Consider the following 21,369-nt stretch of genomic DNA (forward strand, 5'->3'; position numbering starts at 1 on the left):
GTGGTTTATATGGACAAAGATGCTGGAGGGGTTTTTTTTCCCTCAGATAAATCCCAGTAAAAGAGGCTTAAAACTCTGCTGCTGTTTCTTGTTATCCTTCACATCACTCAGAGACAGCTTTTTCTGGAAGGAAGTATCTGTGCTGTCTGGCTAAATCTTATCTCTGCTCACAAAACTGCATTTAACAATGGGGACAACACAAGGAAGGGGTTAAAAGAGGCTATAAGAATTTAGGCTTTTAGAGATTATTTATGCAAATTTGTTGGAAAGAGCTGAGCATTAGATTTAAAACTTAGCCCTGGGTGTAACAGTCTTATTTTCAAACCAAATACAGGTGCCAGTTCTTTCCAGACCTTTTGCTCCTTTGTCCAGTGCTCTTTTGACTCCAGATAGCAAACTTTGTCTGAGATATTTCAAATAAGGAAACTAGAATACCAGAAGTGATAGTTTAAGTAGCTGCTGAGCTGCCAGGCCTTCAGAAGATCACTTAGCTGGGTAAGAATTTTACCAGGGTAAGAATTGCCACAGCCTTGACATGCAAAAACATTCCATCTAGTATAGAATCTGAAACCAAGTGCATGTTTCTTTGTTTAATTCTGAAAACAGGTTAGGAACTAGGCATGCAGTTATGTCATGTGTTAGGCAGTTTTACACTTGGAAGAGAAAGGAAACTTGCACCCCTGTTTAGGAGAAGTTCATAGCACAAATCAGCTCCCAAAGGTGCTGCACAAGTGTGAAGCAAGAAATTAAGGCTTGGAATTTTGCTGCTCACAGAAGCATTTAATAAGTAACAAGGGGTGGTTTGGTCAGGAAAGCTGTAATTGGAAGTAAGCTCCATGCAAGGATATATTTAATTAGACAGTGGTGGTCATTCCTTAAGACAAAAGATGGAAAAGGTTTTCTTTATTTAGTACTGTATTACAAAAATCTCTCAGCAGGTGCTACTTTCTGTTCCTTAAATGTCCCTCTGAACTCTTACCTGCTTCAGAAGGGAGGGATCCAGCATCAAATTCTAGCACACAGCTCCAACCCTGAGAGCTCTCTGGCCTACAGGATTACATCCAAGATTACAAACATCACGACAAAGCCTAGTAACTATCAAGCTCATCCACACCTCACTTTCCCATCTCTCAATGTGCCTGGGAGGACCAACAGGCTGACAACTGCCTCGTGTCCAATCTCATGCCCAACTGGAACACAAATGAACATTATCACCATTACCAAGTATCCTTAACAAGCTAAAAAAAGAGTTAGAAACCTGGATTTTTCTGCCCTGGGTTGTAGAGCATGCACCCTTTCTCAGGTGTGCTGAACTTTGCATTTAGGGTAGCCCAAGAGTAGTCACAGTTTAGCCAAGGTCTGCATAGCTTAGGCTGTCCAGTGAAAACCAACTTGGAAACAACAGAAATACCTGCCAGGGAGCTGGATCAAGAACTTGCACTGTTTGTCCCTGAGCTGATACCTGCCCATAAATGAAATGAGTGACTCTGAGAAAACCAAGCTGCTCAGGAAGCTGCCACAAGTTTGCATTGCAGCCCTTCTTCAGGGCCAAATGTCTGCTTGACTTTGCTGTGCATGGAATTACACAGCCAAGTGCTGGAGTTACAGTCTGTCCAAAGTCAGCCAGAATGAGAGGAAAGAAGATGCTGCAGGAGTGAGTTTCTCAGTACAGATTGTCCAAACAGAAAGCCTTTTGAGTATGAAGAGCTACTGAAATGGCTCTCACTGTATCTGAGAGATTGCCAGTTCAGTCAGTAGCATCAGCACTCCAGGCAGGTATTGGCTGTGTAGAATCTGCAAAAAAAAGAGGAAAAAACCTGTCAAGGCAACAGTTGCCAGTTGTCAGATTCCCACATCCTGAAGCCCTGCTTGGAAGGAAACTGCCAAGTGTTCTGTGTGTTTATTCAGCTGCTCTGTTGTTGCTTTACTTTCCCCATACTGCATATGACTTGAATCCTATCCCATTATGAAAAGCCATATCTGAATTTACACAGCACACATTCCATAGGAGCACCCTTCAGAAAGCCTGAGATATCTTTGTGTACTTACCTGCAACAGGAAAAGTTGTGTTAGTCAGCTTTAAGCTATGACAGATAAAAGGAAGCAGTGTGCTCCTCATCAGAGGGTAAATTTAAACAACTGCATTTACACAAACTGTTCTTTCACTCAGAAGAAGATAATATATTGCTTGAAGAATTAATATTCTGTGGTTTGAAGGATATTGGAGATAACCTCTGTAGAAAGACCAGCACCTTTATGAAAAGGTTGACATGTGAAGGAGTCTTCTGCCTGTGTCTTAATAACTACAATACTAGAAAGCTAGGAACTTTTTTTTGAGGTTTGGGAACTTTTTAACTCCAAAATGAATTTTTTTATGGCCTAAGAAACTTTCCTGTTCATACCACAGCTAATACACCTATTTCTGCCCCAGGCACAGAGCTTTTGCTGCAGCACAGTAATAATATAATACTGTGCTGGCAGCTGCCCCTCCTCTAAAGGTAAATATGACTAGTAAAAACTGAGAGTTTAACAATTCCTTGTAGGGAATCATGCCAAAGAACCATGAGACTTTCAGGTACAGCTGTTTTATTTGGCCAGCATTAGGACAACCTGCTCCTAAGGGCCTCACCTTTACAATCCCATCACAGTGTGCCGAGGCAATTGCTGTGGAAACCTTCACCAGCTTCGCAGCTGACAAGTGGATCTTGAAGTGCCTGTGGAAGTGGGCATAGAGGCAGTCCATGAAGACATCCACCTCCTCTTGGGTGATCTCTCCTGGCGTTTTTTGCACCGTGTCCCACAGAGCTTTGGCATCCTCCGGGTGGATGGCGTAGGAAATATCCAGGGGCTGCGCCAGGCGGGGCACGGAGAAGACGAGTTCCACGGCAGAGGCAGCTCTGTCCAGCTTGCAGCCAGCCCACATGGCCGCCATCCAGCTGAGGTTCAGGGGGCTGATGGCCAGGCGGCGGAAGCAGCAGTCGAAAGTCTTCTGGAACCAGCTGCCAACCAGGGCGGTGTAGCTCTCGGCGCCATGGCTCAGGAACAGGGGCAGGCAGGTGAAGTGCTCCGGAACATTCTCGGAAAGCTCATCTCCAAACACGGAGCAGAACCAGCCCCACCACACTGGTTTGTCCTCAGAGGTCCTGGAGGAGCCTCGTGACCTCGAGGAGAGCTGCGGTGGGGAGAAGAAGCATTGCAGTGCTGAAAAGCAAGTATGGCTTTTTTTCCATCAGCTAAAAACAGATACTGATTTAAAGTTTTAAGACTAAAACTTTTTAGTTTTTTCCTTGATTATGTATCAAACACATACAATTATTCAGTCTATCCATGACATCCCTAAAAGTTGAATGCAATTCTGTTGAAAACGCAGCAAAAAAAGCGCTTTTAAATTCCTTAGGAACAGTCCTGAGAGCTGAGTTTATGCTCCTTAACTCCCATGGTACATTCCATGGTACAACCATTGCCACAATGAACCTGACATTTCAGTAGCACATTTCACTTGAGGCAAAGCATTTCAGAAACACTAATTAAGCTCTGGCCAGGAAGTGGGATTATGCTTCATCTAGGAAGAAAAATAACCCATCCAAGTCCTGGCAGCAAATTAACTGCTGAACTAAAACATCAGACAGATATTGCTCTGTATAGTCATACTATGATGCTGTTAAAAAGCTGAACTCAAACTTGCTCTTTACTGTATGCATTGCTTAGGGGAGATCACAGAATCATTTAGGCTGAAAAAGACCTCTGAGGCCATCAAGTCCAGCCTGTGACCAAGCTCAACCTTGTCATTAGAGCAGGCTTTTGACTGTGTCTCATCCAGTCTTAACTTAAACACCTCCAGGGATGGTGACTCCACCATCTCCCAGGGCAGCCAATTCCGATGTCTAATCAACCCTTCTGTAAAGAAATTCTTCCTAATGTCCAACCTAAACCTCCCCGACACAGCTTAAGTCTATAAATGTTCCGTTTCAGTTAAAAATAGACACGACTCAGTTTCATTAAATCACATTAGCTATTCCACACAGCTAGGGTTTAACCTCGGGGCTTTCTTTCAAGACAGAGCGTTCCATCCGAACAAAACCAGCGCCCTCACCTGCACGAGGAGGGCAGCCTGGTCCAGCTCGCTGCCCCTGATGTCGGCAAGGCTGGACAGGGCCACCTTGATGTCCAGCTCGACGCCCACCTCCACCGCCAGCCCCTTCTGCTTCTCGGCGGCGATGAAGGCGCCCAGCAGCCGCGCGTAGTCCCTGAGGCGGGCGCGGCGGAAGCCGTACAGGGGGGTCACGCTGTACAGCGTCCAAGCTTTCCGCAGCAGGAACGCTGTTTTCTGCGGGTCCGCCTTTTCCTAGCGGGGAACAGAAGGAAAGGAATAAGGTTCAAGTTTGAGTTTCCCGCGCGGCACGGCGCAGCGCGGCTGAGGGGACACGGGGGAGATAGGGGGGAGATACGGAGGAGAGAGGGAGGCGCCTCTCCTTACCTGAGAGCACAGCGCTGGCACAATGAGGCGGCCGCTGGGGCTGATGCCGAGGCGGCCATGGCTCCGTCCGAAGGGCAGAGCCCGGGAGAGCCGCCTGAGGCTGGGCAGGGTCCGCACCGCGCCGTCCTCGGGCGCCTCCTCCGCCATGGCCGCCGCGGCCCGCCGGCGCCGTTCGAACTTCTTCCCGTCGGCCCCCGCGCGGGGGACGCGCCCCTCCGCCATCTTTGGGGCGGGCGGCGCTCAGGGAAGGAGGCGGCCGTGACGGATGTGGTTTCCCCTTTTCCCCTCCGGAGCTCACGTTTTTCACTTCGCGCAGGTCTGCGGCGCTCCTCCCCGTGTTCCTGGCTGAGGGGCGGCTGGGGATGGCGCTGCCCCGGCTGCTGGTGCGAGCGCTGCACCGGGCGGGCGCTGCCGCCGCACCTGCGGCTCCAGGTGAGGAGGAGCGCTGGTCCCGTCCCCTCGAGGTTTGGGTGCCTTTTCTCCCGGGATACAGCTCAGGGTAGTCCCCAGAATCGATTAATATCACAAGTTATTTTTCCTGTATCACCTTATTAAGTGGCTTGTCTAAATCTCTTCTAATTCTAAAGGCTGTCATGAAGAATTATTTATATATGTCCAGGTAATTGTATCCTTCAGGCTTCTTGCAAGCTGAGCCTCTTGCACATTCTGTAAGTGGTTGTGGTTGGATCTATGACTTAAGCCATAATTACAGGCACACGGAGGTCTGTGCAAACCTTTCTATAACCATGCTTGAGGCCTTCTTCCAATTGTTTCAGGCAGGAGCTATTAAATTTACACCTGCATGGTGGGTGTCCTCCATGTGTGTTGAATTCTTGGTTTGTTAAGCCCTGTTCTGCTGTGTCACCACCAGGAATTGCAGTGGCAGGACAAGGGGGAATGGCTTTGAACTGAAGGAGGGCAGATTTGGGTTGGATATTGGAAGAAATTCTTCCCTGTGAGGATGGTGAGGTCCTGGTCCTGCTGAGAGGAGCTGCCACATCCCTGGAAATGTCCAAGGCCCGGCTGGATGGGGCTCTGAACAACCTGGGATAGTGGAAAGTGTCCCTGCCCATGGCAGAAGGCTGGAATGAGATGAGCTTTAAGGTCCTTGAAACCCAAACTATTCTATGATTCTAGATTTGAATGTGGAATTGTCAGCACCCCTTAGGATTGATCTGTGACTTTTGCTTCTCTTGCTCCTAAAATTTGCAGGGCAACAGTTTGCAGCAAGGCTATGTTCAAGTATCTTTATGAACTGAGAAACATAAATAATCCCTGTTTAAATTACATTTAGACTAGCTTCATTTCATGTTTATGCCATAGTCTTAGTGCAGATTTATATAGGAAGTAACTTCTCCATATATATCTAAATTGTATTGGGAGGGAAAACTCTATTATTTATTCTGTCTCATCTGCAAAATCTATGAGAGATTATATATATATAAAATATATTTTTATTACTATTATTATTTTTATTTATTTAAGACTTCAACAGTTTTGTCACTCGGACCAACACGTGTGGAGAGCTGCGTGCTGCTCACGTGGGACAGAAGGTGACCCTGTATGGATGGGTTCAGTATCAAAGGTAAGTGCAAACCATGGTGAAAATGGAGATGATTATTTGCCACATCCACTCTAAGCTGTGTTTCATCCACCATTGCTCTCCTGTGATGGTCTGCATGAGTTTTTTGATTTTAGGAGGTCCTGAGTGTCTCATCTTTGAGCAGTTGTGGATGGGGACCCAGGAAAAAGAGTTAGGATTATTGCCATGTGGTCATGGTGATGTTGTTTTTAAAGACACCAGAGCACGTCCCATTGGGCAGTTTTTTGATGGATAAAACACGGTGGCAGCTGTCCCTGCTGCAGCTTTAAGAAATCAAGATTTATGGTTCTGGGGCTGGCAGTGTGGATTGTTCATGTGGAACTTTTTATGGGATGAGTGTGCCCCTTCTTGACTTATGATTGGATTTTGTTGTTGTTGTTTTTATTCCACGTGAACTTTAGTTTTATTGCTCATTTAATTGTTTTTAGCTGAATTCTGTTTCCCAACAGGGAAATTCATATGTCCAGAATCCCAGCTCTGCATGCATGAAAGCTCAAGTTAAAATCCTGCCTCTTCTGGTTATTTGTATGTTGTGTGAGGCTGGTCACAATGTGAAATGAATTGTTCAGGTGTGGGAAAAGTGTCCATCATTCAGTACTGGGAAATGCTTTGGGATGAGTTGCAGGGTACTGAAAGTGTAGCCAGAAAAAAAAAAAAGCAGAAACTACTAAAAAGCAGAAACTACTAAATTTGTGAAAAAAATGTTCTTCCTTTTGTGCTTTTCATGGATCAGACAAGGCCTGTTTCTGGTTTTGAGGGATTTCCAGGGACTGACCCAGGTCATCATTCCTCAGGATGAGGTAAGTGCTACCAAAACATGAGTTTGTGTTTTTATTTTTCCTTTGGAAGCTTGGCTTCAGCAGCCACTTTGCCAAACTGAGTGCTCTGACTCACAAGTAGATTGCAGTGTCATGAGATCCCTGACCTGACCCTGCAACAGAAGCATCAGTGCTGTTCCCCCTGCCTTAAGAGTGATTTTGGGTTGAGGTGCTTGGCCTCAGTGCCTTTTTCCTGTTCTTGGAGTTGCTCTGAGGCTGTGTCCTCTCCCTGCAGACACATTCCCACGTGAAGGAGCTGCTGTCCAACGCCCCTCTGGAGTCTGTGGTGAGAGTCACTGGGACAGTGTCCCCTCGGCCCCAGGGGCAGGAGAATCCGGTGAGGATGGGGTGAGGGGGCCTCCCAAAGTTTTTATTCTTTGAAGGAAACACCCCTGGATGGTGGGATTATGGTGGGCTTTGTGTCAGAGCATTGCCACTGCTTGTGTGTGACAGCCCATCCTCAGATAGTGTGAGGTGAAATCAGTGCAATGTCAGGTAACAAGAGAATCTCAGAGCACATTACAGGCACACACAAATTAAACTGGATCCCTGCCCTTTGCAAGGATAAAGCTGAATTTTCCAGGCTTTCAAAGTATGGTGGGAATTGCTTTTGCTTGAAAATAAATATTGTCATGTCGAGTTCCACCTGTTTATTGATTCTGTATATTGATTCTATCTATCCAGCAGAATAGGAATATTCTGCTGTAGGAAATTCCTCTGTATAGGAAATGGAGGTTAAATAATTTTTTAATGTTCTGCATTCCTCAGCTGTCCATTATAATCAGCTATAGACTGATCTTTCAGGACTGTACATACAACTGGCAGGTCTAAAAAGAGGACTGTATTTGTGATCATAACTCCTTTTTGATCCATCTCGTAGATGTCCACTTAAAATTCAGGCTTCAAGCAATGCCTTTATTTCTTTTATTAATTTCTTTGTTTTGGGAAGGTTGTGTGTCCTTTCCCCTGGTGAATAGTGAGAGTCCTGCAGGATCAAGGGAACTTTGCTGTGCCTCAGTGCTACGTGAGGGGAGCTGCCTGTCCTCCCTGGGGATGGAGTCAAAAGAAGACTAATTCTGAGAACTGGTGTTTAGAACTGGAAGTTCTGAGAAGTTCCTCATAATTTGCCTTTTTTTTTGACTCATATTAAGGGCTGCTTCTGCTCATGCTCACTGAAACCTACACTGTGTGGTTTTGCTGGGGCTGATGTGTTTCTTGACCAGTATGCTACTGGGAAAGAAGCTGCCATCTTTGGTGAGGTGACTTGTGTTTCTCTGAACAGAAGGGAAACCTGGAAGAAATCTGTCCTTGGGAGAAGCTCTCTGATTTATACACTGTGTTAGAAGGCAGGGAGGGTAATCACATTGCTTCTTTTTTTCCCTTTGAGCATCTGTGAAATACCTTTGCCTGACTGTTTTGAGTTTAATTTTTTTGCCTTTTTGTTCTAGAAAATGCCCACAGGGGATATTGAAGTGAAGGCAGAGACTGCAGAGATCCTAAACTCCTGCAAGAAGCTGCCTTTTGAAATCAAGGATTTTATCAAGGTGTCTTTGTTTTTCTTATCAAAGTGGTGGCTTTTCACTAAATTGGGAATTTGCCCAGGGTGATGGCAAAACATCTGAGAGTGGTTCTCCCCACTTCACTTTGGAGGAATGATGGTATTTAAAACAGGGGTGCTGTTTGTTTGGTGGGAGGATTTATTTCCAATTAGAGCTAAGCAGAAAACAGGGCTTGAATGATTCCAGATTTCTGGAAGCACTGATGGCAAAGGAAAGAGTGAAAGAAATGGAGTGTCTTGGTTTGGAAAGACAGGACTCTGCTAAGGAAGGCAGGAGCCTCCCCTGAAAAGGAGAATGTAAACCCTCCCTACCCCTCCTAATTGCTATAAATTTTAAATTAAGGGGCTCTCAGGCAAAAATATGGGAGCAGGAAATAACAGTTCTTTAACAGGGAAGAAAAATAAAAGGATAAAATAAACAATGCAGTGCATTAGAACAACACTGACAGAGTCAGAACCCAGCCTGACACCCTGTGGGTCAGGCTGTTGGTGGCAGTCCCATTGGAAATGTGGCTGCAGCCCTCCTGCAGTGTCAGGGCTGGTTCTGCTGGAGCAGGGATCCTGCAGAGAAGGATGGATTCTGCCTCTGAAGATCCAGGGGAAGGAGAGGCAGCTGCTGTTCCTCTGGGGAATCCAGTGGAGAAGCTGTGCTGGTGTCTCAAAACCTCAGGATTATATCCAGGTAGCAATGCTTGGCTCCTCCCTCTGGGTTCACATCTCCCAATGGGATGCTGCAGTTCTTATCAGCCATGCAGTGACATTCAATAGCTGTTATCAGCAGAGGGAGGTGTGAATGTGGTCACTCAAAGAGAGAGATAAGGCAAACTGCCCACTTGACAAAGACAAATGTTTTTTTCAATTGCCATACAGATGGTAACTGAAAACATCTTGCATTGCAATCTTCAACATGGGGCTGTGCTGGGTTTTTGAGTTTGAAACGAGGCTGTTTTATTTGACTCATGGAACCCCAGAATGGTTTGGGTTTGAAGGAACCTTACAGATCATCCTTTTCCAAACCCCCTGCCATGGGTAGGGTTGCTCACAGCTTCATCCAGCCTGGCCTTCAGCACTTCCAGGGATGGGGCAGCCCCAGCTTTTGTGGGCAGTTTGGGTTTTTTCCCAAGCCATTGCCGTATTTGTGTAGGTTGTGTGTAATGGGCTCATTGCGCCAACCTAGCACCATCCCTTTATTTATCTTCTCCTTTGTCTCTGTGGCTTTAGGATGCCTTCACTGGCCATGCAGTTTGAATTTTGTCCCTTAACCCTGAGCCTCTCTCCTCCCCAGAAGTCCGAGGCGCTGCGGATGCAGTATCGGTACCTGGACCTGCGCAGCTCCCGGCTGCAGTGGGCGCTGCGGCTGCGCTCTCGCGTGGTGATGAGGATGCGCGAGTACCTCTGCAACCTCCACGGTGAGGGAGCTGCTCAGAGCAGCAAACATTCCTGCCACTGTCTCACTGTCATGTTTCCTGAAAAATCCTTTCACCAGGATTGCTTCTCCTGGGAAGATGAGAAGCCTCAGAGAAAAAACAATATTATCTCATTTGCTTCTCCCTGTTTCTCTGCTTTGGAATTTGGCTGGAGATTGTTTACCAACAGGTGCACGTTTGATTGGTTTCATGTGAATTGTTTTTAATTAATGTCCAATCACCATTAGTTTTGTCAGACTCTGAGGAGTCAGTCACGAGCTTTTCATTATCATTTTTGTTAAGCCTTCTGTCTATATCCTTTCTTTAGTACAGTTTTAGTATAGCATTCTATAATATAATACACAATCAGCCTTCTGAGAACATGGAGTCAGATTCTCATCTCTCACTACAGTTTTAGTATAGCATTCTATAATATAATACACAATCAGCCTTTTAGAGAACATGGAGTCAGATTCTCATCTCTCACTACAGTTTTAGTATAGCATTCTATAATATAATATACAGTCAGCCTTCTGAGAACATGGAGTCAGATTCTCATCTCTCACTACAGTTTTAGTATAGCATTCTATAATATAATACACAATCAGCCTTTTAGAGAACATGGAGTCAGATTCTCATCTCTCACTACAGTTTTAGTATAGCATTCTATAATATAATACACAATCACCTTCTGAGAACATGGAGTCAGATTCTCATCTCTCACCTCATCCTCAGGACCCTCACAAACTCAACACATTCCAGCTCTCCTTGCTGCTTTTTCCTTGTGCTGGCAGTGATTCCTAACCAACTTGCTGCTCCAAACTGGTCACACTTAGTAAGGAAATGTCTGCTTGTGCTGGGGTGTTATCAGGCCTGAAGAAGCTGCCCACAAAAGTTGTGGCTGCCCCATCCCTGGAAGTGTTCAAGGCCAGGTTGGATGAAGCTCTGAGCAACCTGTTTCAAATTAGCTGTTTCCAATGAGAAAAGACTCTTTGCAGGTAGTTGCTCTCTTTTGGTCACCCAGTTGAGGCATGTCAGAGGCATGGATTTTGTTTAGGGCTTTTGCTTCTCCTAAAATCAGGAAGTGCTTTTTGGGAAATCTGCCTGGTTTAGAATAGATAGAGAATGAACACATTTTCAGCCTGTTTGGAGTCCTGTGTCATCAACAGTTCTGGCAGGACATCAGAGTAGCTCAGAGCCTTTAGATCTGTCATTACAGGAATAATTATTAGAAGTAGTGAAAGTGTGTTGGTTTTGGAGGAGCTCCATGGTGTGCTACATGACCTATTTTGCTGACTAACCCTACTCTAGCCTACTCTGTCATGTTAGTTCTCCCTCCTCTCAGCATATTCTGTGTTTGTTCCCCAGGGTTCGTGGATGTAGAAACTCCAACTCTGTTTAAAAGAACCCCAGGGGTATGTATGTGATGCTTTTTGGCCTCCTACAGCTGCACAGTCAGGGCTGAATCATTTCCAGTTGCCACTCAGCATTCGTTGCTTTTCCCTTGCTAAATAACAGCTGGTGAAACTTCTGATATCATCCACAAATTCTTTTAAAAGTAGAGGGAGAGAAAGGGGAGAGATGATAACTCATGTCTTAATTTTGAACCTTCCAACAAGATAAGCTTCTGCCCTGTAGAGCACATGTTGAATGCAAGTCTACCCTGGGATTATAAACCCAAAAAACTTGAAAGCACTGTCTTTTCAGCATTTATCTCTTAACCAGTAGGTTATTGTAGAGATCATACTCAAGTAAATTATTTTTTTGATCTTATATTCATTTCTTTCATTTCAAAAATAGTCAGAGAGAAGAGAGCTGTAGCTGAGGAATTGTTGATGCAGCTACCCTGGAGTTCTTGCATTTAAATCCCAGTCTTGGATGGTCTATTATGCATTAGGCTCTCAGAGAAGAAGGTAGAGAATTCTCCTTTCAGATACTTTGGACCAAGTTGCTTAAGAAATGTGAAGTGTAATGTACAAACAGCCATTTCCTCACATGTGGGATTTCATAATGGGAGAAATAGGTCCTTTCCCCTTGCTCTGTCAGGAATTGGGGCCACTTACTTGCTGAACTCTCTAAATTTTCTTTCTGATGCCAGGGAGCCAAAGAATTCCTTGTGCCCTCAAGGGAAGCAGGCAAGTTCTACTCTCTGCCACAGAGTCCTCAGCAGTTCAAGCAGCTCCTCATGGTTGGAGGCCTGGACAGGTGAGAGTTTCTTGAACTCCTGTTCTCTGCATGTCCTGTCTAGGGTTTGATTGCTTTATCTGTGAAGTTTAGAAACTTCCCCCCCCAAAAAAAAACCCTCACTGCTAAGGATTTGTGTCTTGAAGAAGGATCCTTAAATACTTGAGACTTTATAGTCAGATGAAATGTAACCTTCTGGAAAGCTGAAATCTTTACTCCTGTGTTAAATGCAAACCTGATCTGAAGCAGAACCTTCCTGAAGGGCAGAAAATCAAATGTGTGCTGAAAGCTGCTGCAGGAGTAACCTACAGAACTAATTGAGGTGAGGCTGGGCAGCTGAGCATGACTGAGACAAGGAAAAGCATGTCAGGGTGCCCAAGTGCAAAGCTTTTAATGGGGCTTACTTCTCCAAATCAAATGGATGAACAGGGAGACAGACAATTGTTCACACAGTGAACTGCAGGCCAGGCTTGTCTGAGAGCTTTGCATGGCTGTTAGGAGAGTCCTGGAGTGGAGTGAAGGTGGAATAAAGAGTTGAGTGTGCTGCCCTTGGGGGACAGCTCACCTGGCAGTCTCTGTGTGCCTCTGGAACATATGGCTGGAGATGGATACGGCTCATTATGATTCCATTCTTTTGAAGGGATGGGAACAAAGAACATCTGCTGTGGGAACAGAGCCCTCTCTCTCTGTATTACTTCTTTTTTCCTTCTCTTTGTATGATCAGTCCTATGAGCAGTTGAGTTGAGGATACTTTCAATCATGATCTAAGTCACAGTGTCACTGCAGGTACTTCCAGGTTGCTCGCTGCTACCGGGACGAGGGTTCACGGCCTGACAGGCAGCCAGAATTCACCCAGGTAATCACCAGCCTCTGCTGCCTGGCTCCTGCTCCTCAAGCCAAGTGGCTCAGAGCTGTTTTCCCTTCTGGAGGCTTAGTCTGTGCTAGTGTGGTGCTGCTTTGGTGTGTGTTTCACAGACACAGCCTTGGAAATTGGTGTGGGATGAGTGCGTGGTTCCTGTCCTTGGCTGGCTGCAGTGCCCCAGGTGCAGATGTGGGAATTGCGTTGTAGCAGTGATTTTACTTTGATGATACCATCTCCTCCTGTTCTGCTAGGTCAGACATCCCATCCCTCAGCCTTGAAATCCCAGGCTGAGTTAGCCTGGTTCACTCAAGGCTGCTTCTGTGTCCTTGTCATCCTTACCTCATTCCCTCTCTGAGGAGGTTGTTGGCTGAGTCATCAGCCTGGAGGGTGATCCTAAGCACATTCCTGGCCTGATGCAGTCATGCTGTGATGTCATGTTGTGTATTGTTTCTTGTTCTCCTGGCTTTGTATTCACAAGTAGCACTGTGAAAGCACAACCTGGAGCTAATGTGGAATTCCCCCCTCTTCTCTGTTTTAAGATAGATATAGAGATGTCGTTTGTAGATCAAGCTGGGATCCAGAGGCTCATAGAGGGCCTCCTGCAACATTCCTGGCCTGAGGAAAGAGGCTCCATTGTGACTCCTTTCCCTTCCATAACATATGAGGAGGCACTGGCTGAGTATGGGACTGATAAACCAGACACTCGCTTTGGGATGAAGGTGAGGGTTTGCCCATTGGAAGCTTTCAGCTTTTCCTTTCAGTCAGGGTTTTAATAACCTTTGGATCATGGATACATGGTTGGCTGGAGTTTTGAGTGCTGTAATTTACCCAGGGTGCCTGTTGCTGCTTTGTGCAGCAAAATGGGAAGAAGAGAGGATTTAATCAGTTGCCTGTGAAAAATATATGTTCTAATAAAACTTGATTTTAAAGGTGATGTAGGGAACAATGCATCTTGACTGTTTTAAGAGCAAAAGCTTCTAAAAGGGAATAGTGTGGAAGGTGTTAAGACACAGGTGCAGGAATTTTTGCTTTGTATTCCTACCAACAGTGCTTTTTGCTGTGCTCTCTTCCTTTGTCAGATCGTGGATATCAGTGATGTTTTACGAGGATCAAACATTCACTTTGTGCAGAATGCCCTCAGTTACCCACATGGCTCTATCAAAGCCATTTGTATCCCTCAGGGAGTGGTAAGTGATGCTCTTACATCCTGTTTATGGTTTGTGTGGAATAAATAAAATGCTAATTTGAATTCCTTTGTTGGTATGGAAATGTTCCTTGCTATTTCTGGTGTTCATAAGGGAGCTTGGGATTGGTTGTAGTCCGTGTTAGGTGGGGCTCAGTGGTGTTACAATGATAAGGCAGCAGGAAGAGTATTTTATCCTTAGGAAGAGGAGGAAAACAACAGAGCTGCAAGATCCCATGAGGATAGGGAACCCTCTCATGGTTTCATCTTGGTTTCTAGCACCTTTTTGATGTGCATCTCAATAATAAATTGTGCCTTGTGACAGGAGATTTGTCCTGGTTAGGGGCTGGGCATGGCACAGCTCTGGGATAGGAAGAAGAGAAGGACCAGGTGGTTCCATGTCTTTCTCCTGTTTGCTTTAGCTGCATTTTTGGGTACAATTCATGTCTTGGCATGAAAATGTCATGGACCAAAATCAAGGTGGGTGGATAATAGATGTGGAAGAGTTTTGACACAGCCCTGCATTTGGGCAAGGAAACAGATTTAATTCTGGCTGTGGGCATCTTTATAGCTTGGACAGTATGGAAGAAACAAATCCTCTAAATATTGTGTTTTATCTGGGGAGCAGGGCTTCCCTTGGCCATGGTTTCCCTTGGGATTCCTTTCAGTTTGGCACAAAGTGCAAGTTAGTGGCTTCCCACAAGAGGGCACAGAGGTGTCTGTTACAGCAACACAAAAGTGGCATCTAGACCCACCCTGAACACTGGAGTAACTGAAAATAATCAAGATCTTGATGCAGCTCCTCATTTACTGCATGGCTTTGCATGCAAGAGTCAGCCCAGTTTTTTTTTTCTCTGTTCTTCCTCCAGTTTGAGCTGTGCATTCCCCATCCACAGTGTGGTGGTGTAACCTTGTTTCTGCAGGCTGGAGGCAGTGATCTCACCCTGCTGACCAGATACATTTATCTCTGAGAGGGGGAAAAATATGTAGATCTGGAGGGGTCTTTTCCTGAAAGGAGCCCTCAGAGCAGACACCCAGCCCAGTGCTAAGGACCCTGTCCTGTTCCACAGCCTTCATAAGAACTTGAACTAGAAACAAAAGAATTGAGAAGTTTGGAACCAGCTTAGTCAATAGATTTGATACCTAGTCAGGTTTTCCAAGCTGATCTTTGCTGTGTCTTCTCTTACTCTTTCCCCAGAGGTATCTTACAAATAAAGACTTGGGGTCATTGAAGGAGTCTGCAAAATCACAGTTTAACCAGGTGAGACAGAAACTCTTCTGAGGCTTTGGGAAGGGTGAGTGACAAAGTGTGATAAAGGCAGAGGGAGGTGGGAGAGCAGTTTTTAATAGCTGAGAGTCAGAGCCTGAGCATGTAACGCTTCAAGTCAAGAGAGGGCAGCACTGCACTGAACATACCCTTAACCTTTTTCCAGGAAATCATGGAAATTATCTGCAGACCTGATGGGAGCTTGAAATCTCTGCTTACCAAGTTCCTCAGTGAGAAGGAGCAGTCAGAGCTCATCCAAGCACTGAACATGCAGGAGGGTGATGTGGTGCTGCTGGCAGCTGGAGAACACAAGCAAGTGGTAGGAGGCATTTCTTGGGTGGCTCTGTGAGTTGAATGTTGCTGATGATGGTTTTGATGTTATCTGACCTTAGTCTAATTCTTCTTATTATTAAAATAGGTCATCATCTAATTTTCTGTTTCTCTGGAATGGCAGCTATAGCAACAGCAGATAAAGCATGAAATGTGCCTATTACTTTTATGGCCCCCAGTCAAATTCTGGGCAGGACTTGTAACTGAAATGAAGCCTGAAATCTAAAAAACCCTGCAACAAATCAGTGCCTTCTTTTTTTTTAACTTCATTTTTGAAGCATCAAACAGATTGGAAAATGAGGTCAACTAGGTAATTGTGTCTCCCACAAGTGCATGACTTATTAGCAGCAATGGTGAGAGATTCTGTTTCTACCCTTCTCTCTATTTTTGCCATCAGATGTTGCTGGCAAGAATAGAGGTAAATAAAACAATAAAACAGAGCATTGTTTTATATAAGGTGTCACGCTTTGCTCAATAGCCAACATTTTGTTGTATTCTCTTCTGTGCCTTCATTTCTCTGTCTGCAAAGTGTGCATCTTACATGTGGTCCCCCAGTTAATCCACATGTGTGGAGCTGGAGGTTAGTCTAAGAAAGTTCTGAAGATGAAATGCTGGAAAAACACGAACTTCCAAGCTCCTTACTTGGTGTCTGTCAAACCCTGGTGCTGCTGCTGCCTTGGCAGGAAGGTGATACATTTCAGGATAGGAGGCTAAAGTGTTCAGGGGAGCAATGCATTCCAGCTGATGCTCTCTGTGGTACTTGCTTCATGGAACACTCTGCCTGGTGGGTGTTTGAGTGAGTTCCCTGATGGTGAAACCACCCTGGCTCATCTCTCCCTTCTCTGTTGCAGTGCTCTGCCTTAGGAGCCTCGCGGTTGTTGAGTGCCAACCTCCTGGAGGCAGCTGGGCTGGCACTCCGTGATCCCACAGCCTTTCACTTCCTCTGGGTGGTGGATTTCCCCCTTTTCCTCCCCAAGGCTGAGAATCCCACTGAGCTGGAATCTGCTCATCACCCCTTCACTGCCCCTCATCCTTCAGATGCCAGCCTCCTGTATTCTGATCCCACAAAGGTAACCAACCTCATGCCTGCTGTGCTGGCTTTTTTACAGCTGCTCCCATGGAAAACCAGGCAAGCAGCAGCTGGGTTTAGTGTAAAAAAAGATGTTATTTCATGGGACTGACTGCACAAGGAAGATGTAGATATGTTGGAATGAGTCCAGAGGTGACTGCTAAGATCATCAAAGGATTGGAGTACTTCTGCTGTGAGGAAAGGCTGAAGAAGCTGAGGTTGTACATCCTGGAGAAGAGAAGGCTCAGGAGCAACATTAGAGTCCTTCCAGTGCCCAAAGAGGCTACAAGAGAGCTGGAGAGGGATATTTGCAGGGGCAAGCAGTGATAGGACAAGGGGAAATGGTTTTAAACTGAAAGAGGGTAGACTTAGATTGGTATTAGGATAAAAATCTTCCCTGTGAGGCACTGGCACAGATTGCCAAGAGCAGCTGTGGCTGACCCATCCCTGGCAGTGTTCAAGGCCAGGCTGGACAGGGCTTGGGGCAACCTGGGATAGAGGAAGGTCTCCCTGCCCATGGCAGAGGGTTAGAACTAGGGATCTTTAAGGTCCCTCCCAACCCAAACCCTTGTGTGATTCTATGATCTTGTATGTGTCTGGAAGAGATGGCTTCCTGATTACTGCAAATAGCAAACATTCATGTGTGCCCCAGCAAAAGGAGCTGGCAGGAAACAGAAATCTTATATTCTGACCTATCTCATTTGCTTCAGCTTTGATAAACCTTTCAAAAGGATTTGTTCTCTTCCCACATCAGTCAGAGGCACCCCATACCTCCAGCAGGATTGATACCTGAATTGCAATGTACCCCTGAGAGAGCAGTTTTACAGCCTCCAGGGCTTCATTCCCAGTGTCTTTGGCCTCTCTGTGCAGGCTGTTTTTGGGTGCAGCTGTGGGCCAGCCTCACAGAGGTGCCTGTCCTGTCTCTCTGCAGGTCCGTAGCCAGCACTATGACCTTGTGCTGAATGGCAATGAGGTTGGAGGTGGCTCCATCAGAATTCACAGTGCAGAACAGCAGCGTTTTGTGCTGGAGAAAGTGCTGAAGGTAACACCTACAGATGCCTCTAATGATCTCTTGGAGATTTAAATACACTCATTAATTGAAATATTAATTGCATAGTCTGAAAGAAACACTCATCTTCTCAGATAAAGACATAACTCCTAGCCCTGAGCAATGGATGATTTCATTGTACCTTCATCTTGTGTTGCTAATAGAAGGAGTATTGCTTGTCCAGTGACACCTCTTAATGTGATTTTGCAGGAGGACTCTGAGGTGCTTTCCCATCTGATTGAGGCTTTGGAATTTGGAGCTCCACCTCACGGAGGAATTGCTTTGGGTAAGTGATCTGTAGCTCTACAGCTGCAGGTCTTTAGTGGGTTTTTGGGTTTTTTTGTTTGTTTGGGGATTTTTTGTTTGGTTGGTTAGTTTTTTTAATACTAGATCCAGGGGAAAAGGCTCATGGTTGTTAGGAAAAGCCTTGGTGCTTCCATCTCTGCAGCAGCTTTTTGGAAAGAAACAGAGGCCTGGTCAGCAAGAGCAGAAAGTTTTGGTGTTCCTCCCCAGAGTCACAGTGGGGTTTAGCTCTTAAGCAAGGACATTGGTGGCTCTAAGGATGGTTCTTACCTGCTGATCTGCAAACCCTGTATTCAGTGAGGTTGGGTCAGCTTTGTTCCCATTCCTGTGCAGCCAGAGCAGGATCCCTGTGCTGCCTGCCTGGAGACATGGCACAGAAATGGCACTTTGTGTTTCACACCCTTCCCCTCTCCTGCCATCTCACTTCCCTTCTCTTCTCACCTGTTTTGCTCATTAATTCAGAAAATGCCAGGGTTTGGTTTTTTCCCTAGAACAATGCAAGTTCATGGTTTAAAGAAAGAGGGGAAAAAACCCAACCAACCAACAACACTCACCCTACACTCACCAAAATAAAAAAGAATACAAAAAATGAAGGTATTTTTTTAACCTGTGGTCTTGCAGTTTGACTTTCCTCCATCCAGTCACCCAGAGCCTTTTGTTCCTCTTGAATTCTTCTCAGTAGCTGTAATCTTTCCAAACTGCTTGATGCAGAGCCCTGAGCTGTAAAGCAGAGCTCTGCCAGTGTTCTGCCATTCAGCTGCCCAAGTTTTGTTATGCTGTCTTTGCTGTCTGTGTCCTGCAGCCCTTAGTGTGTTACAGAGCTTCCTGCAATATTGAAAAGCTTTATTTTGGTAGACATTTCTGCTCTCGAGGCAAATCTCTTTCTCTGCTACCAGCTGAGATTAATTTTTTCCCTCCCTTAACTTGCTTCACTCTTTTTCTTCAAGCTCAGTGATATTACCTCCTCAATCTTTCTGATTTTTCTGACTCAGGGGAGGTAATAACAGAGCCATAACTCAAGTGTTTGACCAATTTGTTTTCTGCTTGTAGGACTTGACAGGCTGATCTCTCTCATTGTTGATGCTCCAAGTATCCGGGACGTCATTGCCTTTCCAAAATCCTTCAGGGGACGAGACCTGATGGGCAATGCTCCAGACTATGTCACTCCAGAAGAACTAGAGCCATATCACATTCAGGTTGCCTGGCCTCTTGAAGAAAAAGAGGCAAAGAAAAACTGACTTCACACCAGTGAAGTGGTGTAAGCTGATCTGATCAACCAGAGGTGCTTACAGCTTCTAAAGGCCAGGATTCAGGCAGGAAATAGCAGCTGCTGTGGCAGGGTGGGGGACAGACCAACTCCACTGTGCTGTGGCTGTTCCAGGATGGAGTGGGAAGTAGATAAAGGATCTTCTTATGATCCCTTATGAATGATAGGAATTCATCTTTGGTAGGTAATGGGAAGGACATGCAAAAAAGCAATAGCAAATAATACAATTTTAGCATAGGAAATTGAGACTGTTTGCTTTAGGGTGTCATTTTGGAGGGAAGATGGGTTCTGGTTTTTCCCAACTCTCAATTTTTACATTTTACATTTACACGTCTGAGCTGCTGCTGTCCTGCCACAATTAGGTTAAATGTGAAAAGGTGTGTCCCAAATCCAGGAAAACCATTTGTGATTGGATTGGTGAATGAAGGTGGCTCCCAAGAACTCCAGAAGAACTAGAGCCATATCACATTCAGGTTTCCTGGCCTCTTGAAGAAAAAGAGGCAAAGAAAAACTGACTTCACACCAGTGGTGTAAGCTGATCTGATCAACCAGAGGTGCTTACAGCTTCTAAAGGCCAGGATTCAGTTCAGGAAATATCAGCTGCTGTGGCAGGGTGGGGGACAGACCAACTCCACTGTGCTGGATGGAGTGGGAGGTAGACAAGGGATCTTCCTGATAGGAATTCATCTTTGGGAGATAATAGGAAGGACATGCAAAAAAGCAATAGCAAATAATACAATTTTAGCATAGGATATTGAGACTGTTTGCTTTAGGGTGTCATTTTGAAGGGAAGATGGGGTTTGGTTTTTCCCAACCCTCAGGTTTTACATGTCCCTTGCTTTATTTTCCTCCTCCCATCTGGAGGAGATAGTCACCTTCCCTGGCAGGAATTAAATCATGATCCTCATTAAATTACACCAGCTGAGCACTGTGACAATAAAACTGCTGGACCAGGAGCTCTGAACACTGCACAGCCAAACTTCAGCTCAGCCAGCAACTTGTCTCCTGTTGGAGGATACCAGATCATGCAGAACTTGGCCATGGGGAATTCACACTCAGCTGTGTTTTCCCTTCAAAGGAGAGGGAGAGAAGCATGGATGATGTTTGCAACAGTTGTCCTTGTAGTACTCATCAGAGGTGTTGATCTGTCTTTGGGGCCTGTGGTCCTGGTGCTTTCAGCACAGTCATCCAGGAGTTTGTATGTTTATAAATAAAGTTTACCTGGCTCTGTGCTTTTGCCTGAGTGTAGCTTTGGGCTTTCTCTACAACAGCAAGCTGTCAGTTTGGCTTTGTGACCCCTGGCCCTTCCAGGAGATGACAGGAAATCTGTGGGAGCACAGCATGAGCTCCTGTGAGCTCTGCAAACCTGCTGCTGCAGTGGTGGTGAGGCAGCAGCAAGCTCCTCCCAGGGAACTGATCATCCCTGTCCCACACCACAACACCCACAGTGACTGTTCTGAGGAGAGGTGGAGGTGAAGAAACTGAGGAAAAGAGTTTCCTTGATGAAGATGGTGCAAAGGAAGAAAAGGGAGAGCTCTGTGTTCCAGCTGGGAAGGACAGCAGGAAGCACATGCCAGAGGAGGTGCTGGAGGACAGAAGGAAGAGTGCAGTTCTTGTCTGAGCTGATACTGAGCTCCAGCCTCTCCTGCAGATTGGCAGGTCCTGGTCTGCTCCAAGGGTTGGCCACTCTCTCAGTCTCCACATCACGGGTAACACTGCATGCTGGTGTGCACAGTTGTTTTTTAAATACTGGACTGTCCTGCTGATAAGAATCAGTAATGCAGGCAGCTCTTCTCCTGAAGAGTGGTTTTTGGGGTTTTTTTGAGTACCATCCATAGAAAGTGACACTAGAGCTGACTTGCTGCTCCTTTGCAGATTATAAAATGATGGAGTTACATGTGTAAAAGAAAAATACTTTCTTTGTTTCTGGCATGATTGTTATTTTCAGTCTCAGAACTGGTTAAATATTATTTAAAACAAAACAGAACAATCCT

At 45.6% G+C, this 21,369-nt stretch overlaps 2 protein-coding genes across 2 annotated transcripts; one reads left to right on the plus strand and one right to left on the minus strand.

Annotated features, from left to right (window-relative positions):
• Nucleotides 1-55: 55 nt before the first annotated feature.
• CENPL (centromere protein L) lies at nucleotides 56-4,749 on the minus strand. The gene is made up of 4 exons (XM_054638214.2): nucleotides 4,478-4,749; nucleotides 4,094-4,345; nucleotides 2,630-3,172; nucleotides 56-1,794 (listed from the first exon to the last, which is right to left on the minus strand). Exons 1-4 carry the CDS (start codon nucleotides 4,697-4,699, stop codon nucleotides 1,723-1,725), a joined length of 1,089 nt encoding a protein of 362 aa, XP_054494189.2. The 5' UTR covers nucleotides 4,700-4,749; the 3' UTR covers nucleotides 56-1,722.
• Nucleotides 4,703-20,611, plus strand: DARS2 (aspartyl-tRNA synthetase 2, mitochondrial). Its single transcript, XM_054638210.2, has 17 exons — nucleotides 4,703-4,909; nucleotides 5,963-6,062; nucleotides 6,814-6,880; nucleotides 7,134-7,235; nucleotides 8,347-8,442; nucleotides 9,742-9,865; nucleotides 11,231-11,277; nucleotides 11,961-12,067; nucleotides 12,833-12,902; nucleotides 13,448-13,627; nucleotides 13,988-14,095; nucleotides 15,290-15,352; nucleotides 15,525-15,677; nucleotides 16,540-16,758; nucleotides 17,689-17,799; nucleotides 18,016-18,091; nucleotides 19,159-20,611. Exons 1-17 carry the CDS (start codon nucleotides 4,840-4,842, stop codon nucleotides 19,344-19,346), a joined length of 1,881 nt encoding a protein of 626 aa, XP_054494185.2. The 5' UTR covers nucleotides 4,703-4,839; the 3' UTR covers nucleotides 19,347-20,611.
• The last annotated feature ends 758 nt before the right edge of the window (nucleotides 20,612-21,369 follow it).

Source organism: Agelaius phoeniceus, chromosome 8 (assembly GCF_051311805.1).
Source record: "Agelaius phoeniceus isolate bAgePho1 chromosome 8, bAgePho1.hap1, whole genome shotgun sequence".
Classification (NCBI taxonomy): domain Eukaryota; kingdom Metazoa; phylum Chordata; class Aves; order Passeriformes; family Icteridae; genus Agelaius; species Agelaius phoeniceus.

What these genes read in the sequence shown, in the direction of transcription:
- CENPL (XM_054638214.2), bottom strand. Translation starts at nt 4,699, where the DNA reads ATGGCGGAGGGGCGCGTCCCCCGCGCGGGGGCCGACGGGAAGAAGTTC. An exon ending in AGGCTGCCCTCCTCGTGCAG is followed by an intron (nt 3,173 to 4,093) that starts GTGAGGGCGCTG and finishes TCCCCACCGCAG; the next exon opens with CTCTCCTCGAGGTCACGAGG. An exon ending in ACTGTGATGGGATTGTAAAG is followed by an intron (nt 1,795 to 2,629) that starts GTGAGGCCCTTA and finishes TTTTTTTTGCAG; the next exon opens with ATTCTACACAGCCAATACCT.
- DARS2 (XM_054638210.2), top strand. Translation starts at nt 4,840, where the DNA reads ATGGCGCTGCCCCGGCTGCTGGTGCGAGCGCTGCACCGGGCGGGCGCT. An exon ending in TGTTTAAAAGAACCCCAGGG is followed by an intron (nt 11,278 to 11,960) that starts GTATGTATGTGA and finishes TTCTGATGCCAG; the next exon opens with GGAGCCAAAGAATTCCTTGT. An exon ending in TGTATTCTGATCCCACAAAG is followed by an intron (nt 16,759 to 17,688) that starts GTAACCAACCTC and finishes GTCTCTCTGCAG; the next exon opens with GTCCGTAGCCAGCACTATGA.